Below are 22,430 nucleotides of genomic sequence, written 5' to 3'. Positions count from 1 at the left end.
ACTCCTGGATAATCTTTTTAAAATTTTTAGTAGAGATGGAGTCTCGCTATGTTGCCCAGCTGGTCTGGAACTCCTGGGCTCAAGTAATCCTCCTGCCTCGGCCTCCCAAAGTGCTGGGATTACAGGTGCAAGTGAGCTGTGGCACCCAGCCTATCGCAGTAGTGTAAATTAAAGGGGTTGGCTCCCCTGACCAGACGTCACCCGGGACACCAGGGCATTTGACTGAATTCGTTTCTTTTTTTTTGAGACGGAGTCTCGCTCTGTCTCCCAGGCTGGAGTGCCTGGCGCCATCTCGGCTCACTGCAACCTCCACCTCCCGGGTTCAAGCCATTCTCTTGCCTCAGCCTCCCGAGCAGCTGGGACTATAGGCACATGCCACCACGCCCGGCTTTTTGTATTTTTAGTAGAGACTGGGTTTCACTATATTGGCCAGGCTCCTGACCTCATCATCCTCCCACCTCGGCCTCCCAAAGTGCTGGAATTACAGGCATGAGCCACCGCGCCCCCCGCCGAATCTGTTTCTGTCTATACCTGGAGGGCTTCCGGTGGCTGGTGGGGGTGCAGGCAGCATGGAGGAGGGGCCTCCAGAGAGGACGGGTGCAAGGGCTTGCTTGGGAAGGGAACACGGCGGAAACCACATACCTTGCATTGGTGCCTGGACTTCCTGGCCCTGAAAGGCATGTTTTCCTGGGGTATTAGGAGATGGGGGTACCTCAAAGTACAAGCCAGGACAGCAATCAAGGGACAGGCTCGGGGTAACCCCATGGGGCAGAAGCTGAGCAGAGCCCTGGGCACAGAGGGTCGGTCCTTCCAGGTGGTAATGTCCTGTCCCGACAGGGACACCATTCAAGCCAGGGTGGGCTCCAGACAGCATTTATTCACCTCCAAAGAGGGCTGCAGCCCGAGGATCACCACCGAGCGCCCTCTACGGCGGGGCCTGCATGCCGGGAGCCGTGGTCCCCCTAGAGGGCCCCTGGAGCGCACCCCAGGGGGACACGGGCGTATACAGTGGCCATGGACAGATTGCAACGGGCAAGTCACTGAGCCTCAGCTTCTCCATCTAGAAAGTCGCTGCGGCTGTGCGGACTGCATGGCACGCAGTGGGCTCTCAGGCGTGACTGCTCATCCCCTGGCTTGGCGGAAGGAGGCCTGGGGTCCTGACCCCCACCGACCCCGCTGCCTGACATCATCTGCTACTGGCTTCTGGTCGCCTGGGAGGCGGGCGGGAGAGGCAGCGAATATGAGTGCGCATGCGCACTGGCCGTGAGGCACCCTCACTGCGACTCACTGGCGCCCCCCAGTGGCGACGACGGGAACCACCAGCCTTGTGCACAGACGGCCGCTGGGGATCTGCAGAGGGTCGGTCCTTCCAGGTGATGGACGCTCATGGGTCCCAGAGAGCCTACTGGGGTGACAGTCTAAGGGCGGGACAGACCCCCGACGCAACAGGTCACATCTGGACACGTGGCCGTCTGAGGTCTAGAGAAGGCAGCTCCCCAAGGTCAGGACCAGCTATGCCCGAAATCTAACACTGTATGTGGCATATAGCAGGTGCTTAATAAATGCTTGCTGGGGTGGATAAGGGCGAGAGTCATTTGTATGCATAAGAGGGTTGGAGGTGGTGGCCGGAATTGGTAGTCAGATGACCATGGAGAGTCCCACTCTCAGAAAGGTGCTGTGATCAGGGCAGTGGAGATGCCTCTGAGTCCTCACCTCGGCCCGGCTGCTGACGGGTGGAACAGGGTATGGAGGGTGACTCAGGCCTCACAGGCCTCGGGATGGGCCCAGCTCCCTGCACCGGGACAGAGCAAGGCCCTCTGCAGGCCTCCTCCTGGGGTCTGGAAGCTTGCAATCAGGGCAGCCTGCCCACACAGCCTCCAGCCTCCCTTGCAGGAGGTCAGGTGAGACAGAGGTGGAGAGGGACATGGGGACTGGGTGTCCAGCCTGCCCATGGCCCTCCCCTAAACCCTCCTGAGTACAACTTACAGATGCTTGGAGAGGGAGAGAAACCGGAAAGGCAGAGGCAGGGGGGCTGGTGCTGGGATTCCAGACAGGGTAGGGGGCATGTGGGCTGGTGGCGGGAAGGCAAGGAGGCCTGAGGGGGCCTGTGGGTGCAGGAGCTGGTACAGAGCACCATGCACTGGCTCCCTGTGCCCCAATGCCCCCAGCCCCACGCACAGAGGCCAGGCTAGGGGCTGAGGCTGGGGAGGGGGTCCAGGCCAGGCTCGCAGCCCACCGGCAGTGTGGCAGCCTCGCTGGGTGGGATGTGGTGGGTCATGTAGCGTTTCCCCATGAAGGAGCCGATCCGAAGCTGCTCCGGGGCCTCCTGTGGCCACCACAAGCTGGAGCTGGGTGGGGAGAGGAGGAGGAAGAGACATATGTCCCTGCCACGTGGGGCAGGTGCAGGGTCAGGGCCTGCTCTGCCTCCCAGCTCCCTCTGTTGCCCAGGCTGGAGTGCAGTGGTGTGATCTCAGCTCACTGCAACCTCTGCCTCCCAGGTTCAAGTGATTCCCCTGCCCCAGCCTCCTGAGTAGCTGGGACAACAGGCATGCGCCACCACACCTGGCTAGTTTTTGTTTTTGTTTTTGGTTTTGAGATGGAATCTTGCTCTGTTGCCCAGGCTGGAGTGCAGTGGCATGATCTCAACTCACCGCAACCCTCAACTCTTGGGTTCAAGCGAGTCTCCTGCCTCAGCCTCCCGAGTAGCTGGGACTACAGGCATGTACCATCATGCCCGGCTAATTTTTTGTATTTTAGTAGAGACAGGGTTTCACTGTATTAGCCAGGATGGTCTCAATCTCCTGACCTCATGATCTGCCCGTCCCAGCTTCCCAAAGTGCTGGGATTACAGGTGTGAGCCACTGCATCCAGCCCTAATTTTTGTATTTTTAGTAGAGATGGCGTTTCACCATATTGCCCAGGCTGGTCTCAAACTTCCGGCCTCCAGGGATCCTTCTACCTCGGCCTCCCAAAGTGCTGGGATTACAGGCATGAGCCACTGCACCCAGCCTCACCTGCAGTCTCTGATCCCTCCTCCTTCCCTTCTAGAACCAACTGGAGTCCCCCTCTCCAGGCAGCCACCCTGGCTATCCTGGTGTCAGCTTATTAAACCACCAGAGGATCCAAAGAGAACAGATGAGGCCCAGGAGGAGAAGGGCCTTGGCTGAGGACACAGTGAAGCACAGAGGGGCTGCTGGCCCCTCTCACTGACCCCAGAGGTGCAAGATACTCAGGGTGGGAATTCCCTGCACAGGCCCTGGGAGGGGCACTGCCCAGCTCGAAACCACAGCCTGGGGCTGGGCAAAGGGGCTCATGCCTGTAATCCCAACACTTTGAGAGGCCAAGAGAGCCCAGTAGTTCTTTTTTATATTTTTATTTTTAAATTAATTAATTAATTAATTATTTAAAGACGGGGTTTCACCATGTTGGTCAGGCTGGTCTTGAACTCCCAACCTCAGGTGATCCACCCGCCTTGGCCTCCAAAGTGCTTAGATTACAGGCGTGAGCCACCACGTCCGGCCTTTTTTTTTCTTTTTTTTAATCTTCTATTTATTTTTTTTTTTAGAGACAGGGTTTCACCATGTTGGCCACGATGGTCTCGATCTTTAGACCTCGTGATCCACCCGCCTCGGCCTCCCAAAGTGCTGGGATTACAGGCTTGAGCCACCGCGCCCAGCCCGAGCCCAGCAGTTTTAGACCAGCCTGAGCAACATAGCAAGTCCCTGTCTCTACTAAAGATAAAACAGACCCCATGGCACACCTAGAGGGCTTCTAGACACTGGGACCAGTTCAACAGAAAGGGTTCTAGGTGGAAGAGGGGCCTGAGCAAGTGTCCCCACTCACAAGCGTGCGCTGGAGGCTGCCAGGAAGGCCAAGAGCAGGAGGCCGGTCAGAGAAGAGAGGATGGCGGTAATGACGATCATGCCACCACTTCGCCGCCCTGGCCAGGTGTCGATGGAACCGGGGGTCTTCCCTGCACACACAGCAGCTACTCATAGGGGCTGCCCCTCAATCCAGGGCTGGCTGTCACCTCCCTCACTCCCTCCCCACCCATGCTCGTCCAGCCTCAAGGCCTGGCTGTCTCATATCCCCAGGCGCCCCCTGAGCCTGCCCCCATCCTTCTTCCTCGGGATGGCACAGCATCTGTGTGCTGCCAGCCTGGACCACAGCCTCCACCCTGCTCTCACCTTCGAGGCTGCTCCCACCCGCTTGCTCATCCCCTGCTCTGTGGTGGCAGACATCGAGTGGCTGCAGACCTCGGGGCCGACCGGGCCACTGCCTGCTCGTCAAGGCCTTCAGATGACAAGATTCCCACCTCACACCTCCTGACCTCTGAAGCCACCTCCCAGGAGATCCCCACACCCAACACTCAGGCCATAATACTAGAAATTTCCTGGGCCTGGTACATTCATGCTCACCCCTTGGGGTCTGCTCAGAACCCAAGCTGGCTGCCTCCCCAGCCAGCCCCGACCCTGACTGTGGTCTCCTCCACACCCTCTTCCTCCCTTCCAGCAGGGGCTGACACAGGCTGACTCCCTATAGGAGCGGGAGGCTGTCTCTGCCCACGACATGGCTGGAGCCCAAGGGTTGGCAAACACTTGGTGATGGGCAGAGCTGGTGCCCCCGCCGATAGGGCTGGCTCAGTGCCGCACTCCCCCAGTATGAGGTTCTGTTGGGGGTTAGGCCCAACTTGGACATGGCCTCCAGGTCCCTAGCCCTGTGCGAGCAGGAGTGTGGCCAGCTCAGCAGACGTGATGAGGTGGCCCAGAGATGGGTGAGTCCACTGGGAGCAGACAGAAACCAGGGCGCCCCTCCCGCCCAGCGCTACCTTGGTGGAGAGTGATGGGGTCCGACCACTTGGTCTCGGCCTTGGGTGAGCCCCTGGTGTCCATCAGGAGGAACTTCACGCTGGGGACGGGAGGCGGTGCAGAGGGAGGGGAGAGACTCAGAGGCCAGGACCTACCTGGGCAGGGCCAGGCCCCAGGCAGCTCCTCTGGGATCCCCCGCATGTATGTGGAGTCGGGGTGCCTATCAGGAGCAGCCTGTGGCCTGGCCCTGCTCTGAGAGCCCCCTGAGATGTCTCTGGCCACGTGGCCTGCGCCACCAGCCCCCAAAACCCTGAGTAGTTGCTCTCCAGACACCAGATCAGGGCCGGGGATGCTGGTTTAGGGGCCCAGTTCCTAAATGTCACAAGTCAAAAGAGCAGGGGAAGGTGGCTTAGCAGGGCACACAGGGTAGGGGTCCCAGGCCTCCCAGAGGGGTGTCGATGAGACCAGGGAAGGAGGGGAGTGAGGGTCCCCTATAGAAGCAGGGTCCCTGCAAAGGCCCAGAGGTGTGACAGGCAGCGGGGCGGAGCAGGACTCAGTCACCAGCAGCCTGAGGACCAAGGGCAGCAGCAACCCCGAAGAGGGCCTGTGTGTGTGTCTTTGGGAGCTCTGAAGGTCTGAGCAGCGGGGAAGGACCTGGCAAGTTGGCATTGAAAAGAGTGGCTGCGGGGGATGGGGCGGGGCCTGGAGCTGGAAGCTGAGCCAGGGCCGGTGGGGAGGGCAGAGGGTGGACCTGGAGGGTGGGTGAGAGGGCAGAGGGGGCTGGGTGGACCAGGATGCTGTTCCAGCCTCACCACGCCCTGCCTTCCTGGCTTCCCCTGGGCCTGGTGTCTCTGAGGCCACCCCACCTCCTCCTGTGGCAGGAGAGTCCTGATCTGGATACACTGCCTGCTTCCCCATCCCAGTGTCACCCCGACCTTGCCAGGCCACTTGGACTTCTGTGCCTCAGTTTCCTCATCTGTTAGAGAGGGTGGGAGCCACCTCTCTTGCTCCCTGCCTCATACCCACGGGACTGGGTCTGAACTCAGCCCATGAGTTTCCTGCCAGATCTGCCTGTGGGAGGGACCAGGGGTCTGGACTTAGGGAAGGTGCCCCCTCCCACCTTAACTAAGATCCTGCTGCCCTGAGGCGCCCACCTCCTCCTCCTGGGCCTTGCCCAGCCCCAGCTGGGGTGAGCACTGTTACTCACTCTTCAGTGGAAGGAGGGAGCCTGGGCTTGCAAAGGGGAGGACCAGGGCCGGGGACCCCTGGGAAGATGCTAGAGAGAGCATCCCCTTCCCAGCAACGCCTCCTCCCCAAGCACAGCCCCAGTCCCAGGGCCCTGGGATGGGGAACCACTCACCGATAGGGTCCAGGGCCAGGGAGGGGCGGGTTGCAGAAGGGCTGCTGGTGGCAGTCGTGATCATGGCCCACCCGCAGCACGGGGATGCCTCTGCTGCCCACTGTGAGGTCATCACAGGGCAGCCGGTCCAGGGACAGGGCCAGTGTCATGTAGTGGCCATCAGTCAGCAGCCGTGGGAAGGCCGGGATGTTAGCCAGTGTCTCTGGGTTCTGGAAGCCACTGGAGGCTGCAGGATGAGAGAACAGATGGGGGTGAGGGGGGAGAAATCGGCTCTGTCCTGATGAGTGGGGATTCTGTGTTTGCCCACCCTCCAGCCCTGACCTCCCCATGCCACCTCCTCCCTCAGGGCCCCTAGAGGCAGTCCAGAATCACAGTCGACTTTGTCACCCCCTAAGGGGAGCTTCCCTCTGGCCTTCTGTCCCCACCCAGAGTCAGGAGTGGGGAGCATCGAACAGCCCCAACCTGCCCAGCCCCAGCCCCAGCTGCAGCGTGCCAGCCCTGCCCCCCATGAGCCCACAGCCTCCAGGGTGGCAGCCTGGGCTCCCCGTCCAAAGGAAGAACTTGGATTCAGAGAAAGGGCTGCAGAGCCCTTGACAGCTGACAAACCCACCACTTACACTCCTCACAGGACTTGGCGCTATGTGTGTATTTTTCAATACACATATTACTCCTTGGGATAAAGCCCAATTCATCCACACCTGCTTTCCCAAAGGCCCCCACAGGGGCTCATCATTGAAGGTGCTTGCTGGTGAGGGGCTCCGAGGGCCCACCACTGTCCTCGGCTGCCACCCTCACCCAGGCCCCACAGCTGTCCTCGCACCATTGCTGAAGGCCACCACGAGCCAGACTCTGTCGCTGGTGCCGGCATGCTCGTCGAAGACACAGCGAGGCTGCTCCAGGGAGAAGGTGGTGGCCGTGACCTTCCCTTCCAGGTCCCAGGCTGTTATTTGTGGCGTGTAGGGGACCAACTCTGTAGCCATGGGGGATAAAAGGTGAGCCACGGAGGCGGGCATGGGGGTCCCTGGGGCCGCCTTTCCCAGTTGGAGGGGGGTGGGTTCCCAGGTTCTGATCACTCCAGCAGGGCCCCCTGCCCCTTGGGTCTGGCTGGCCGCGTCCATCAGGGACCCCTACTCACCCAGGCTCAGGCTGGGCCGGAGACAGTTGAGCGCCGTGAGGAGGAGCACCTGTAGCCCTAGGTGAGGGTGCCCCTGGGGGAGCCCCATGACACTGCCAGCACCCAGGAGGCTCAGGGACTGGTCTGGCTGCCTCGGGCTGCACCCCACCCCCAACACCTTGGCCCTGGAGAAGCTGGTTAATCAGGCTGCCCCAGGGGCAGGAAAGACCTGTGCATGTAAGCACACCCCACCCCCTTCCTTCCAGTCCAGCCCACAGCAGGGAGGAGCTGGGAGGCTCTGGTGGGAGGCAGGCCAGCGCCCAGCCCCACTGCCAGGGCTGAGGGAGGGGGCCACTGGACCCCCATATGCCAGCCAGGCCATCCTGGAGCCTGGATTGGGGCCCCTCCCATTCTCTCGGCCCTGGGGAGGAGGGCCTGGGTTTTGGAAACTTGGGCTGAGGACCACATGTCTAAGATTCCTGCGCTCCAGGTGCCAGGAGCCTCCCTCTGGCCTTCTGTCCCCACCCAGAGTCAGGAGTGGACCTGCCCAGTCCCAGTTCCATCACAGCGCTCCAGCCCTGCCCTCCATGAGGAGAGCCCTGCCCTTCTCCCAGGTGGCAGCCTCGGTTCCCCATCCAAAGGAAGAACTACTTGGATTCAGAGAAAAGGACTGCAGAGCCCTGGACAGCTGACACACCCGCCACTGACACTCCTCCCAAGATTTGGCACTCACTATGTGTGTACTTTTCTTTTTAACTTTTTTTTTTTTCTTGAGATGGAGCTTCGCTCTCCACCCAGGCTGGAGTGCAGTGGCGCAATCTCGGCTCACTGCAACATCTGCCTCCTGGGTTCAAGCGATTCTCCTGCCTCAGCCTCCTGAGTAGTTGGGATTACAGGCGAATGTCCCACGCCCAGCTAATTTTTCTATTTTAGTAGAGACAGGGTTTCACTATGTTGGCCTGGCTGGTCTCAAACTCCTGACCTCAAGTGATCCGCTCACCTTGGCCTCCTAAAGTGCTGGGATTACAGGCGTGAGCCATTGTGCCCAGTACCCTGGTCAATTTTTTAAAATATATTTTTTGTAGAAACAGGGTCTCACAATTTTGTCAAGGCTGGTCTTGAACTCCAGAGAGGATGAAGCAATCCTCCCATCTTGGCCTCCTAAAGTGTTGGGATTACAGACGTCAGTCACCGTGCCCGGCTAATTTTTAAAAATATATTTTTTGAGGCTGGGCACAGTGGCTCACGCCTGTAATCTCAGCACTTTGGGAGGCTGAGGCGGGCAGGTCACTTGAGGTTACAAGTTCAAGACCAGCCTGGCCGACATGGTGAAACCCCCTTTACCAAAAATACAAAAATTAGCCAGGCATGGTGGCAGGTGCCTGTAATCCCAGCTACTCAGGAGGCCAAGGCAGGAGAATCGCTTGACCCCGGGAGGCAAAGTTTGCAGTGAGCCGAAATCACGCCTCTGCACTCCAGTCTGGGTGACAGAGTGAGACTCTGTCTACAAAAAATAATAATAAAAATATATTTTTTTGTAGATACAGGGTCTCGCTATGTTGCCCAGACTGATCTTGAACTCCTGGCTCAAGGGATCCTCCTGCCTCAGCCTCCCAAAGTTCTGGGATTACAGGCGTGAGCCACAGTGCCCACTGGCTTTTAGTATATTGACAAAGTTGTGCAACCATCACCAATTCCAGAACCTTCTCATCTCTCCAAAATGAAACACTACACCCATTAAACAGTCTAAACAACTAAGCTACTTCCTGTTTCCATGGATTTGCCCATAATGGGCATTTCATAGGATGCAGTCACCCAATGTGACCTTTTGTGTCTGGCTTCTTTTACCTTTTTAAGGTTCCTTCTCCACCTCAGTGCTTCCTTCCTTTTCATGGCTGAGTAATATTCCACCCCCTGAACGTACCACACTCTGATTCATCAGTGTTTGCATCATTTGTTTTTTTCCACTTTGGGGCTAATAATGCTGCCATGAGTATCTGTGTGCAGGCTTCTGTGGGCACATTTTCAATTCTCAAGTATGTACCTAGGAGCGGAACTGTGGTCCTATGCTATCGCTGCTTTTTGAAGGTCTGTTTGCCAAAGTGACTGCATTTTACATTCCCAGTAGCAGCGGATGAAGGTCCCATTTCTCCACATCCTCTCCAACATTGCTTTATTTTAGTATAGTCGTTGTAATGGGTGTAGTGTGGATCTCATGGTTTTTTTTTTTTTTTTGAGACAGAGTTTCACTCTTGTTACCCAGGCTGGAGTGCAATGGCACGATCTTGGCTCACCGCAACCTCCCCGCAACCTCCGCCTCCTGAGTTCAGGCAATTCTCCTGCCTCAGCCTCTCGAGTAGCTGGGATTACAGGCACGCGCCACCGTGGCCAGCTAATTTTTTGTATTTTTAGTAGAGACAGGGTTTCACCATGTTGACCAGGATGGTCTCGATCTCTTGACCTCGTGATCCACCCGCCTCGGCCTCCCAAAGTGCTGGGATTATAGGCGTGAGCCACCGTGCCCAGCCTTTTTTTTTTTTTTTTTTTAAAGATGGGGTTTCACCATGTTGGTCAGGCTGGTCTTGAACTCCCGACCTCAGGTGATTCAACAGCCTTGGCCTCCAAAGTGCTTGGATTACAGGCGTGAGCCACCACGCCCGGCCCTTTTTTTTTTTTTTTTCAGATGGAGTCTTGCTCTGTCACCAGGCTGGAGTGCAGTGGCATGATCTTGGCTCACTGCGACCTCTGCCTCCCAGGTTCAAGCGATTTCCCTGCCTCAGCCTCCTGAGTAGCTGGAACTACAGGCATGAGCCACCATGCCTGATTAATTTTTTGTATTTTAGTAGAGATGAGGTTTTACCATGTTGGCCAGGATACTCTTGATCACCTGAGCTCGTGATCTGCCTGCCTCATCCTCCCAAAGTGCTGGGATTACAGGCATGAGCCAGTGTCCGGTCTAAGTTTTAATTTTTGAGACAGGGTGTCACTCTGTTGCCCAGGCTGGAGTGCAGTGGTGTGATCATAGCTCACTGCTGCCTCAACCTCCCGGGCTCCAGTGATCCTCCTGCCTCAGCCTTCCAAGTAGTTTGGACTACAGGTACACTCCATGCCTGGCTTATTTTTATGATTTAGAGACAGAGTCTCACTGTGTTGCCCAGGCTGGTCTCAAACTACTGGCTTCAAGATCCTCCTGCCTCTACCTCCCAAAGGATGAGGCTGAGATTAGTTATCCAGTGGGATTAGGTATGTAGTGATTTTGATTTGCATTTTCTTTTTTTTTTAATTTTTATTTATTTATTTTTAAAGACGGGTTTTCACCATGTTGATCAGGCTGGGCTTGAACTCCCAACCTCAGGTGATCCACCCGCCTTGGTCTCCAAAGTGCTTGGATTACAGGCGTGAGCCACCATGCCCGGCCTGATTTGCATTTTCTTAATGAATAATGTCTTTGTTTTTTTGAGGAGTTTCGCTCTTTTTGTCCAGCGCAGTGGTGCCACCTCAGCTCAGCGCAACCTCCAACTCTTGGATTGAAGCAATTCTCCATGCCTCAGCCTCCCAAGTAGCTGAGATTACAGGTGCCTGCCATCATGCCAGCTAATTTTTTGTATTTTTAGTAGAGATGGGGTTTCACCATGTTGGCCACGCTGGTCTTGAACTCCTGACCTCAGGTGATCCTACCTGCCTTGGCCTCCCAGTGTGTTGGGATTACAGGAGTAAGTCACCTCGCCTGGCCCATCAAGCATCTTTTCATGTGTTTACTGGTCATTTATCTTCTTTGAAGGAACATCTGTTCCAGTTCTTTGCCCATTTTTAAATTGGGTTGTCTTTTTGTTGAGGTTTTTGTTGTTGTTTTGAGATGAAGTCCAGGGTGGAGTGCAGTGGCGCGATCTCGGCTCACTGCAACCCCTGCCTTCTGGGTTCCAGCAATTCTCCTGCCTCAGCCTTCCGAGTGGCTGGGACTACAGGTGCATGCCACCATGCCCGGCTAATTTTTTGTTTTGTTTTGTTTTTCTTTTTTTTTTTTTTAAGATGGGGTTTCACCATGTTGGTCAGGCTGGTCTTGAACTCCCGACCTCAGGTGATCCGCCCGCCTTGGCCTCCAAAGTGCTTGGATTACAGGCATGAGCCACCGCACCCAGCCCAATATTTTGTATTTTTAGCAGAGATGGGGTTTCACCGTATTAGCCAGGATGGTATCGATCTCCTAACCTCAAGATCCACCCACCTCAGCCTCCCAAAGTGCTAGGATTACAGGCGTGAGCCACCATGCCCAGCCTAATTTTTGTATTTTTAGTAGAGAGGGGTTTTGCCATGTTGGTCAGGCTGGTCTCAAACTCCTGACCTCAGGTGATCACCCACCTCAGCCTCACAAAGTGCTGGAATTACAGGCATGAGCCACTGTGCCCAGCCTATTGTTGAGTTCTAAGGTTTCTTTATATATTCTGGATAATATTCTTATCAGGTATGCTATTTGAAAAGATTTTCTCCCATCTTCATCCTCAAAATCTTTTCAAGGAGGAACACTCAAGGCTCAGGTGCTCACCCCAACTCCTGCACTCACAGGCAGTGTGAGTCTCATACAGAGTCTGAAATGTTGAACCAGGCTGGGCACGGTGGCTCACACCTGTAATCCCAGCACTTTGGGAGGCCGAGGTGGGAGGATCACATGCGGTTAGGAGTTCAAGACCAGCCTAGCTAACATGGTGAAACCCTGTCTCTACTAAAAATACAAAAATTAGCTGGGCATGGTGGCGAGTGTCTGTAGTCCCAGTTACTCGGGAGGCTGGAGCAGGAGAGTCACTTACTTGAACCTGGGAGGCAGAGGTTGCAGTGAGCCGAGATCGAGCCACTATACTCCAGCCTGGATGACAGAGCAATACATCATCTCAAAAACAAACAAACAACAACAAATCAAATGTGGAACCAAACAGTTTTGGGGTCCAGCTATGCTGGGGTCTTCTAGGGAGGCCTCACTGCCCTTTTTTTTTTTCCTGGACCAACTTACCATTAGGCACAGTGCCCTGGGCCCAGAGTATTTATAAGAGCACACAAACATTTTGATTTCTTTTAAAATCAGAAGGGAAAAAAATGAACCTTTAGGTAAAAGAAAATCCTCTAGTAGGGCCGGGTGTGGTGGCTCACACTGCAATCCCAGCACTTTGGGAGGTTGAGGTGGGCAGATCATGAGGACAGGAGATTGAGACCATCCTGGCCAAAATGGTGAAACCCTGTCTCTACTAAAATATACAAAAATTAGCTGGGCGTGGTGGCGCGTGCCTGTATCCCAGCTACTTGGGAGGCTGAGGCAGGGGAATTGCTTGAACCAGGGAGATGGAGGTTACTGTGAGCCGAGATCGCACTACTGCACTCCAGCCTGGTGACAGAGCGAGACTCCGTCCCAGGAAAAAAAAAAAGAAAAAATCCTCTAGTATACATTAATATACTCATCATTATACCAACATGTTGTAAAATAGATTTTTTAACCAAGAAAGGGGCTCAGCAAGGCCACAGTGCCTCTGCTTCCCACAGTCATGAATGAGGTGGCCCTACTGTCCCTCTGGTCCCAGGCCCAAACTATTCCTCTCAGACAGGTGGCAAGATCTTGACTGGGGACATCTGATCCTCCTTCCAAGAGGGTCCATAATTAGCACTTTGAGAATGGTGTCAGATCAACTCTGGCCTGGATTCCACCTGCCTAGCCAAGCATTAAATCTTTTGTCATTTTATTATTTTACAGATGGGGTCTTGCTCTGTTGCCCAGACTGGAGTGCAGTGGTACAATCAGTTCACTGCAGCCTCGAACTCCTGGGCTCAAATGATCCTCCTGCCTCAGCCTCCTGAAAACTGGGACTACAGGCAGGTGCCACCATGCCTGGCTAATTTTCTTTTTTTGGAGACAGAGTCTCGCTGTGTTGCCCAGGCTGGAGTGCAGTGGCACGATCTTGGCTCACTGCAACCTCCACCTCCCAGGTTCAAGTGATTGTCCTGTCTCAACCTGAGTAGCTGGGATTACAGGTGCCTGCCGCCATGCCCAGTTAATTTTTGTATTTTTAGTAGTGATGGGGTTTCGCCACGTTGGCCAGGATGGTCTCGAATTCCTGACCTCGATCCACCTGCCTTGGCCTCCCAAAGTGCTAGGATTAGAGGCATCAGCCACCTTGCCTGGCCTATTTTTTTTTTTTTTTTTAGAGATAAGGTCTTGCAATTTTGTTCAGGCTGGTCTCAAACTCCTGGCCTCCTAAAGAGGAGGCTCCTAAAGTGAGCCTCCTCTCTCGACCTCCTGAGTAGCTGGGATAACAGGCATGTATCACCACACCTGGTTCAAGTCATTACACCTTTGAACCTGTTTCCACATCAGTAAAACAGAGACAGCAGCTCCCATCCTAAGTGTATGGCTTTTTGTAAACCACAACCTGAGGGACACAAAGGTGACAGCTGGTGCTCTGGGGTGACAGCCCTTGGCACAGGGATGGCGGACGGCACATGGCAGGGAGATCAGTGTGGGGCACATAGCAGCAGCACAGCTCAGAACCACGGGTTTCTCCACGCCTCACTGCAGCCTGTTCTTCAGTTATCAAATGGGAGCTGGTGAACCCCTGGGCCCCCTTCCTGCTCTGATGCAGGAAGTGTGGGGGGGCACACACACACTTGCACACATGCATACACATACATATATGCATACACACGCAGGCACACATCCCCCCAGGACCTTCTAGCTTTGGCTATAGAGCATTTATTGCAAACAAGACTGAGGTAAAAGAAGCTGACTCAGAACCCACACCCACCCAGGCTGGGGAAGTATCTACTCGCCCCATGCCAGGCCCTGAGCACTGCAGGCCCGAAGCAGCCCCTGGAGGACAGATGGGCCCTGTGCACTGAGGTAGCTGCATCTTAAGCCCCCATGAGTACAACTGCCCAAGGCTGCCCAATACCCGGAGGGGAGGAGGAGGAAGAGGCAGGCAGGGTGGAGCCCCGGCTTCAGGTGAGGCGCACCCCACACCTCCAACAAACCTCCCAGTCTCTAGGGCTGGGCACTTCTGCCTGCCCACCCAGCCAGCCATGGGACAGCAGGGTGGGCACCCAAGGCGGGCGTGCTGGGGTCAGAAGTCACTGCTGCTCCAGGCAGTCCTCGGTCACCCCCTGGGCGGCCAGCTCGGCCAGCACGTTCTGCAGGTAGTTGGGGTCGGGGTAGCCGTGGCCCGTCATGTTGCGGTCCATCTCTGTCTTGTGGTGGATCTCGTTCCACACCACTGTATCCGTCTCGCCCGTGGTGCTGGACGTGCCCACTGTGAAGATGAGCCGCCTCTTCCAGGCCACCTTCAAGAGCTCCAGGACCTGTCGGGGAGGAGGGGGAAGAGGAAGAGGAGGAAGGAGGGGATGGGGAGTGAGAAGGAGAAGGGCTCCGTGAGCAGGCACAGGCTGGCACCATGTTCCTCCCTCCCAGCCCCTCCCGGGTGACCTCATCCAGTCCCTGGCACTCACCCCATCCATGGGGACCCCAAAACTGCCCACTGAACAGCACATGAGGATCCCATGTGAGCCTGCACTCCAGCCCACCCCACCCACCCTGCTTCGGTGCCCGGCACTGCCATCATCTGTTTGGTCCCAATGCCCAGGCGCCATGCTCGAGTCCTCCCTGCTTCCAGAGCCCATGCTGGATGAGCACCCGCCCACCCGCCCTGTCTGGTGGAATCCAGGCCTCCCTGCCCTCTCCCTGCCTTCAGCTCCACCACCTCAAGCCCATCCCAGATTTTCCAAAGCTCCATCAGCAGCCCCACCTCCTGTGGCTTCACTGGGTGCTCAGAACCAGCTCCACTCCTGGGGCTGGCTGGGAGGCAGCTCTGCCTTTGCACCCTCACCACGGGCTCCCACCCTCCTTGCCAGCTGTTCTGCCTGCCTGGAAGGCTCATCCCCGGCCTTCTCTGCAGCCAGAAAGTCCTATTCAGGTCTCAGTGCAGACACAACAGCTCTGGCCTTCCTTGGTCACCTGGTCTCACGTGGCCCCTGGTACCTCCCTGTCATACTCTGACTCCTGAGGAGCTCCTGACCCCACCCAGCAGGGTGCTGGAAGGCAATGGCCTCTCCTCCCTCAAGGCTCTGTGAGGTCCTGGCTGCCCTGCCTGTACCTACAGCAGGTCACGAGAAAGGAACAGCAGATACGCAGCCCGGCCTCGGCCTCTGTCCTTTGTCCTCCACTGCAGAAGCAGAGCTAGGTGTGGTGCCTGGTGTCCCGCTGCCTGGTCAGGGCCCTGTACATCCCTGGGGCATGTGGTGGCACTTACCTTGCGGCCCTGGGCATTGTCTGGAAGGTAGCACTGGCGGGGAAACCCTCTGGCAGTGAACGGCTTTCCAGGATTGGGGTGCTCGGGGCCCTGCAGGAGGAACAGACACCAGGATGGGGTGCTCCGGGGGCCCGCAAAGGGACAGGCACCAGGATGAGGTGTTCCAGGGGCCCACACAGGGACAGGCACCAGGATGGGGTGCTCCGGGGCCTGCAGAAGGACAGGACCTTGTACAGCTCCAGTTCCTTCCCTGCCAAGGGCCAGCCCTGAATGGTCCTGAATTTCCCTCTGAGCTGTGGAGCAGTGGAGGGAAACCAGGGAAAAGGCTTGTGGTTCAACAAGACAAAAAGACCCCTCTATCTATCACAGGTGGACCTTGGCTGACACCCAGTGCCCACTGGCTGCTGCCCCCTGTATCTTCCCACCCTGCCCCAGGCTCCACAATCCACCTTGGCCCAAGATGGGAGACCAAAAGGGCCAGGGTCCCATCTGGGTCTCCTCTGCAACCGTGGGGCCTTGTGCCCAGGCTCCTGCCACTCCCATACCTGACCCTGCCACTTCCAACCCAAGGTTCCTTGATGCACACCCTGCTGTGTGCCCCCCGCTTCTCCAGCCCCTCAACAGGGTTCCTCCCACTGAACCGCTTGCTCTTCTGCCCAGGACAAGTCCAGCTAAGATGTCTCCTCCTCTAGGAAGGCCTCCCTTCCTGGGAAGAGTGGAGGGCCAGGCCAGCTCTCCGCTGCCGCAGCCCTAAGAGTTTGCCCTTGGCCCTGGCACTGCTTCCCCATTCCTGGCCCTCCATGGACCTGGCCTTAGGGGACCTGGGGGCCTGAGCTTGGCTACATGGGCCTCCTCTGCCCTGATCCAGGGGCAGACATCTGGGAGGCGGGCAGGGCGGAAGAGGAGTGGCCGGAGTGGGGACTCTGGGAAGGCCCCTCACCTGGATGCCGTGTGGAATGCTGTAAATGATGAGGATGGTCCCGCAGTCCTCGTGGCCAGGAAGCGACATCTGGAACCGTAATACCTCCATCTTTCCCTGGGGCTGGGTCCCCGTTTTCTCTCCGTAGATGGTTTTGCAGGAGGGACACTGCAGACTTCCATCCTGAGAGAGGCAGACACAGCCCACTGAGCTGGCAGCCTGACTGTCACCTCCACCGTCAGACGGTAAAGGGCCCCGGGAACGGGCTAGCCGCCATCCCAGGGAGTTGCTGGCAGCTTCTCCACCCAGAAACTGGCTTCCAGCAGCTTCCCTGGAAAGCTTTGTTTTACACCAGCAACTCATTATGCCATTTTCACTAAAGGGGTGTGCTATCAGGAGACAGGTGGCGAGTGGGAAACTCGGCCCTGAGCGCAAGTCTCCTCGGGTGAATCGCGTTTCAAGTGGCACAGAAGCCCTGCAGCACCCGATCTGCGGTGCCGGACTTGGCTGCACAGGACGGCAGATGCTAGGGGAGGCTGAGCCAGGCTCCATGAGCCACAGGACTCAGTTCTCTCAGCCTCCGAACTCTGCCCATCATGCCTGAAGCCGCTGGAGGGAGAGCGGCTAGGGGTCAGCCTGAGCATGGCTCTTCACGGGTAGGCTGCCATGGGGCCCAGTCAGCCCTGCCTCAAGGTCTGGCCCCCACCTCCCAGTGGGGTGACCCTGGTCACGGCTCCTGCTCTGAGCCTCTCCCTCATCAGCACTCTGCTGACTGCATAGGGACGCTGTAAGGAAGAAGGGAGACCGTGTATGTGCAGCGCTTACAAGTGGGCCAAGGGGAAGGCGGTGCTCTGAGGCGCAGAGAAGCCCAGAATCTCCTTGGGCCTGGCTGGAGGGCCCCAGCCCCACTGGTCCCCTTTCTAAGCATGGGGCCAGCCTAGGAGAGCCAGCCAGGTCTTTAGAAAGGTCTTCAAGCTGGCCCCACGCCCAGCACCATCTTTTGCAGAGAACCCTCCCGCCACTGCAGATGATAGCTCAGGGCTGTGGGGGCAGGCCACTCGCCTCCACCCCGGGCCAGTGTGGGTACCTTGTTGCCATTGCAGTACATGGCCAGCAGGCACAGCAGGTGGAAGGCGTGGCTGCATTTGGTGAGGCGGCCCACAGCCACGGGCCCGATGGCCTTGCTGTCAGTCATGTCGCTGTACCCAGATGCTGCGGACAGCTTCTCCATGCAGATGATGCAGTCCTGGAGGAGACCAAGCACAGGAAATGCCCAGTGGGCTGGGCTCACGCGGGCCAGCCTTGGAAAAAGGGGCTTTCGTGTGCTGAAATGCTGGAAGTGTGGTCAATTCCAAGGCCAGGCGTGGTGGCTCAGGCCTGTAATCCCAGCACTCTGGAAGGCCAATCACCTGAGGTCAGGAATTTGAGGCCAGCCTGGTCAACATGGGAAGACCCCATCTCTATTAAAAATACAAAAATTAGCCGGGCATGGTGGCATGTGCCTGTAATCTCAGCTACTTGGGAGGTTGAGGCAAGAGAATTGCTTGAACTCTGGAGGTGGAGGTTGCAGTGAGCTGGGATTGTGCCACTGCACTCCAGCCTAGGCAACAGACCGAGTCCACCTCAGAGAAAAACTGTCCATTCCACAGGCTGGGAACACAGGTGAGTCACTGGAACCTGTGTCCCTGAAGGGCTTACCAGCAGCACAGGCTCAAGATGACATCGGGAGCCGCCAAATGGGTGGGACGGACAGGGCAGGCTCCTTCGGGAGGCCCTTGGAGTGGGATCTTAGAAGGGAGACAGGAATTTCCAAACGGACAAGCACAGAGCGGGCACCCGGGGAGGGGAAGGAGGACGTTCTGAACAAGGCCCCAGCACATGGGCACTAAAGTGGGCAGGGGGTGGATGGGGGCAGGAGATGAGACAGGAACAGGGAGAGGCAGGCCCTCGGGGTTCTGGATGCCATGCACAGGGGCTGGGGCTGTGTGTGAGTGGGGGCCCCACTGGAGGTTCCAGGCAGGGAGTGCTCCCATGATCCAAGCTGCATGCTGGCTGTGCAGATGGCAGCTTGGAGAGGTAAATCCTGGGCGAAAGAGCCCAGTCATGCCGGATGGGCACCAGGGCGGAGACAGAGCTGAGTGCTGGGCAGGAGGGAGTACGGCCAGGGCTGGTGGAAGGGGTGGGACACACAAGGACGTTCAGGCTCCTGTCCGAACCGTTACTCACCAGAGTTTTCTCACGGCCTCAATTGACTGGAGAAGGACACAGTGGAGAGTCCCTGGGTGCTGGTGCTCCTGGCCTTTTACCCGCCCTGCTCCCTATCTCCAGGGCTCCCCACTGAAATCGGGGAAAGTGGTGCTGCAGCCCCCAAAACACAGCTCAGCAGAGAAGTTCGAGTTCTATAGAATTGCGACAGGAGTCTGAATGGCCTCATTCATTACAGGAGGCCAGGAGGGCCAGGCTGCAGACAGCTGTGATCACATCACTGCACTGAGCCTGCGTGACGGCGCACACCTCTGCCTTTAGAATTAAAAAACTTAGGCTGGGCGTGGTGGCATGCCTGTAATCTCAGCACTTTAGGAAGCTGAGGCGGGTGGATCACCTGAGGTTGGCAGTTTGAGACTAGCCTGACCGACATGGAGAAACCCCATCTCTACTAAAAAAAAAAAAAAAAAAAAAAAAAAAAAAAAAAAAAATTAGCCAGGAGTGGTGCTGCACACCTGTAATCTCAGCTACTCAGAAGACTGAGGAAGGAGAATTGCTTGAACCTGGGAAGCAGAGGTTGTGGTGAGCCGAGATTGCACCATTGCATTCCAGCTTGGGCAACAAGAGCGAAACTCCGACTCAAAAACAAACAAACAAAAAAACAAACAAACAGGAACCTTGACCAGCTCTCCCAACAGCCAGAGGGGGAGGACAGCCACCTGGACAAGGTCACCTCACTTCTACACCAGTGTCCATACAGCGAAGAATGAGGCAGGCTGGACCATCCTGTCTCCGGGATTCCCGCTCCCAGGACGGCCATCAGGCTACAGAGAAGCCAGGGCTGGGAGAGGAGGGGCTTTCAGCTCCTTAAGTGCTAAGCTCACCATAACGATGTGGGACTAGGGAGGCTGGGAGATGAAACCAAAGCACCTGGAGCAAGGCCCTGGCACCCAGAGGCCCCTGGGAAGCGCCCTTCAAGCAAGAAGGGGCGGGTGTCCTTTCCATCTGGAGTTGTTTCCAAACAGAAACAAAGGCAGCCCAGCTCCCAAGACACAAACCTCATCTGGGGGCAATTTCAGCTCTTCCGTGTAGTTTTTTATGACCTGCTCTGGCTCTGGCTTCGGGGTGCCTCCTAGAAGAGAGAAGAACATAAGCAGTGTCCCGAGGAGCACAGGCTGGAGAGGAGGCCAGAGGGCGAGAAGTCAAGGGAGAGGTCCAAGCTGCCAGGAGGAAACGCGACAGGGGCCCAGACAGGGAGGCCAGCGTGCAGGACGGGAGAGCTCAGCGCCAGACACAGAGCCCTGAGCTCCGCCCGGCAAAGCCTTCCCCAGCCCCACAACCTGGAGACCTGGCCCAGCCCCAGGGCTCTGGAGGACGCAGAAGAGAAGAAACAGCAGCACAGTCTCCTGGGAGCTGCATCCCCACGCACATTCAGTGAGGAAACCCAGGCACTTCCAAGGCTGCCCGGAAGAGTCAGACAGTAGCTTTGAGCACAAACTACTCCAGGGGGCATTGTGGCCGCACAATTTGATTCAATTTGCATTACTCTTGCATGAACATCGCAGGGAAAGGGAGTTTGGGGTCCAGTGCATACGGGCACCTGCACGCATGCCTACTGCCACCCCGACACTGTCATGGGAAATGCCTGCTTCTGACTGGGAGGGTCTGTCACGCGCCGACTGGCTCCTAAGCCCAGCAACTCTGGGAAGCTGCCGAGACATGGCAGGAACTCATCCTGACGGCCTCACTTGCCATCTGTGCACACGTGCATGAAGCTGGAGGGAGAAGGGCTGCATCTCCATAAACACCACACCCTGCATCCAGTAAGTCCCCTCCTACGGACAAGAAGCTCCCTGAGCTGGTGAAGATTTGCATGGCCCGGGGGGGTTCTCTAGGTGGTGGGAATAGCAGAAAAACTGAGGACAGCAGCTAAGCCCGTGCAGGAGCGAAAGAGGAACAGAGTCCAGTGCCACCCGTGGATGAGCTCCTGGCAGGGGCTCCACCTCAAGGTCATGGTGGGGCTGCTGGTGGTCCCAGACTCCAGGACAGAATGGGCTCTGGTTTGAACCCAAACTCATGGCCATCAGCATGGGCTGCAGAGACTCCTAAGCCTGAAGGCTCATATCTGCACCAGCCCAACTCCCCGTAGACCAGAAAGGGCCAGAGGGGAGAATTTGGCAGGGAGGTGGCCTGGTGGGGCGGAGGCTGGAGTCAGCATGGATTGTTTGATTCTAGTTCTCTTGCTCTGACCCAATCATGTCACCTCTGGGCCTCTGTTCTCTGATCTCAAATAGGGAAGCCCAGTATCTAACTAAGGTAAGGAACTGCTATGATGGCGTTTGCTGCTGTGACCTGGAGGGGAGCTGCTGGCAAGACCATACCCACCCCCACTGCCAGTCCACATACCCCACACCCCACATATACCCATACACCACCCACACTCATGCACCCCACACCTCCACTCACACACCCACACCTCACACCTCCACACACACCCACCCCCCCACACCCACACCCCACACACCTCACACCTCCACACACACCCACACACACCCACACCCCACACACCTCACACCTCCACACACCCACACCCACCTCCACCCACACCCCACCTCCATATACCCCACACACACCCACAGCCCACACACCTCACACCTCCACCCACACTCACCACCCACACCCACACCTCCACATACCCCACACACCCCCATACCCCACACACCCCCACACCCCCACAACCCCCACCTCCACATACCCCACACCCCCACATCACCCAAACCCACACACCCCACACACACCCACACCTCCACATACTCCCCCACACCCCCAAACCCCACACCCATACACCCCCCACACCTCCACATATCCCACATCTTCACCAACACCCACACATCCCACCTCCACACATCCCACACCCACATACCTCCACATACTCCACAAACCCCACACCTCCACACCCCACACACACCCCACACCTCGACCCACACCCAAACCCACCTCCATCTCCACTCACACCCACACCATCACACACACCCACACTTCCACACACACACACCCTACACCTCCACACCCACCCATACAGACTGCCCGGACCCACACTCCAGTCACTGTGGTGAGAAAGCCAGACTAGACCGATGGCCCCCAGCTCAAGGTGGCTGTCCATGTGCCCGGAATCTCCTACTCAGGCTGAGGGGTGCCTTTTCTTTTGGAAAAGCCTGTGGACTCCAGAGCCATCTCCGAGTGAGCCTGGGCCTCACCTCTGTCCAGCCCTGGTGAGGCCGGGCACAGCATCCTACCCCACCCACCCACCCCAGCCCTTGCAGCCTTTGAGAACAAAAGGGACCTTTCCGTTAGCCATGAGTCTCAAAAGGGGCCAGCCAGGTGACCTGCCAAGAGCGTGTCCTTCCCAGGTAAACCCGGGTGCCACAGAAGGCTGCCAGCCCAGCCTGCCCACAAGTCTGGCTCCTCCTCCAGGGCAGGGGAAAGGCAGAGCGTGCAGAGTCCTGGGCTAGGGGCAAGAGCTCCAGGTCCACCCCTCCCTGAGCTCACCCCCTTGCCTGTGGGCTGGAGGTCAGACACGATCGGAAGCCACCTTCGCTGCATGCCAGGCGCTTAAAGAGTCCCCGCCAAGACCCTCTGCTAAGCAGAGGCTCCAGGAGGACCTGCTGAGATCACACAGCCACTGAGGGCCGGCAGGGCCACGGCCACCGTCCCTGCCCACCACCACGCCGACTCAAGAGGT

At 57.2% G+C, this 22,430-nt stretch overlaps 2 protein-coding genes across 7 annotated transcripts in view; both read right to left on the bottom strand.

The window, feature by feature from the left end:
- Window positions 1-552: 552 nt before the first annotated feature.
- On the bottom strand, window positions 553-7,619 carry UPK3B (uroplakin 3B). 2 transcript variants are annotated; one of them, XM_012449019.3, is made up of 6 exons: window positions 7,304-7,619; window positions 6,989-7,138; window positions 6,169-6,394; window positions 4,829-4,908; window positions 3,844-3,973; window positions 553-2,348 (listed from the first exon to the last, which is right to left on the bottom strand). In XM_012449019.3, exons 1-6 carry the CDS (start codon window positions 7,389-7,391, stop codon window positions 2,189-2,191), a joined length of 834 nt encoding a protein of 277 aa, XP_012304442.2. In that variant the 5' UTR covers window positions 7,392-7,619; the 3' UTR covers window positions 553-2,188. The 2 variants fall into 2 exon arrangements, with proteins under 2 accessions (XP_012304442.2, XP_012304440.2); XM_012449017.3 differs by lacking the exon at window positions 4,829-4,908 and having other exon boundaries at window positions 1,936-2,348.
- A 2,316-nt stretch (window positions 7,620-9,935) lies between these two features.
- Window positions 9,936-22,430, bottom strand: part of DTX2 (deltex E3 ubiquitin ligase 2) — a 52,048-nt gene continuing 39,553 nt past the window's right edge. For all 5 annotated transcript variants that reach the window (XM_012449013.2, XM_064375692.1, XM_012449012.2 and 2 more), the window contains 5 exons: window positions 19,747-19,820; window positions 17,571-17,729; window positions 16,505-16,666; window positions 15,565-15,654; window positions 9,936-14,617 (listed from right to left, as the gene is read on the bottom strand). In XM_012449013.2, the coding sequence (XP_012304436.2) occupies window positions 14,390-14,617; window positions 15,565-15,654; window positions 16,505-16,666; window positions 17,571-17,729; window positions 19,747-19,820 (713 nt within the window). In that variant the 3' untranslated portion in view covers window positions 9,936-14,389. The remainder of the gene's footprint in view (window positions 14,618-15,564; window positions 15,655-16,504; window positions 16,667-17,570; window positions 17,730-19,746; window positions 19,821-22,430) is intronic.

This window comes from Aotus nancymaae, unplaced genomic scaffold (genome assembly GCF_030222135.1).
Source record: "Aotus nancymaae isolate 86718 unplaced genomic scaffold, 86718_ANA_hifiasm-v0.15.2.pri h1tg000012l, whole genome shotgun sequence".
Lineage (NCBI taxonomy): Eukaryota > Metazoa > Chordata > Mammalia > Primates > Aotidae > Aotus > Aotus nancymaae.
The sequence above is the reverse complement of the archived record's forward strand: the minus strand, read 5'-3'. Positions and strand labels throughout refer to the sequence as shown.

Bases quoted from the DNA above. Each gene is read 5' to 3' on its own strand.
- UPK3B (XM_012449017.3), bottom strand. From the start codon at position 7,391: ATGGGGCTCCCCCAGGGGCACCCTCACCTAGGGCTACAGGTGCTCCTC. The intron at 6,395-6,988 runs GTGCGAGGACAG...CTCATCCTGCAG, and splicing joins CGTGGTGGCCTTCAGCAATG to CCTCCAGTGGCTTCCAGAAC. The intron at 2,349-3,843 runs GTGAGTGGGGAC...CTCCCCACCCAG, and splicing joins GCAGCCTCCAGCGCACGCTT to CTCCAGCTTGTGGTGGCCAC.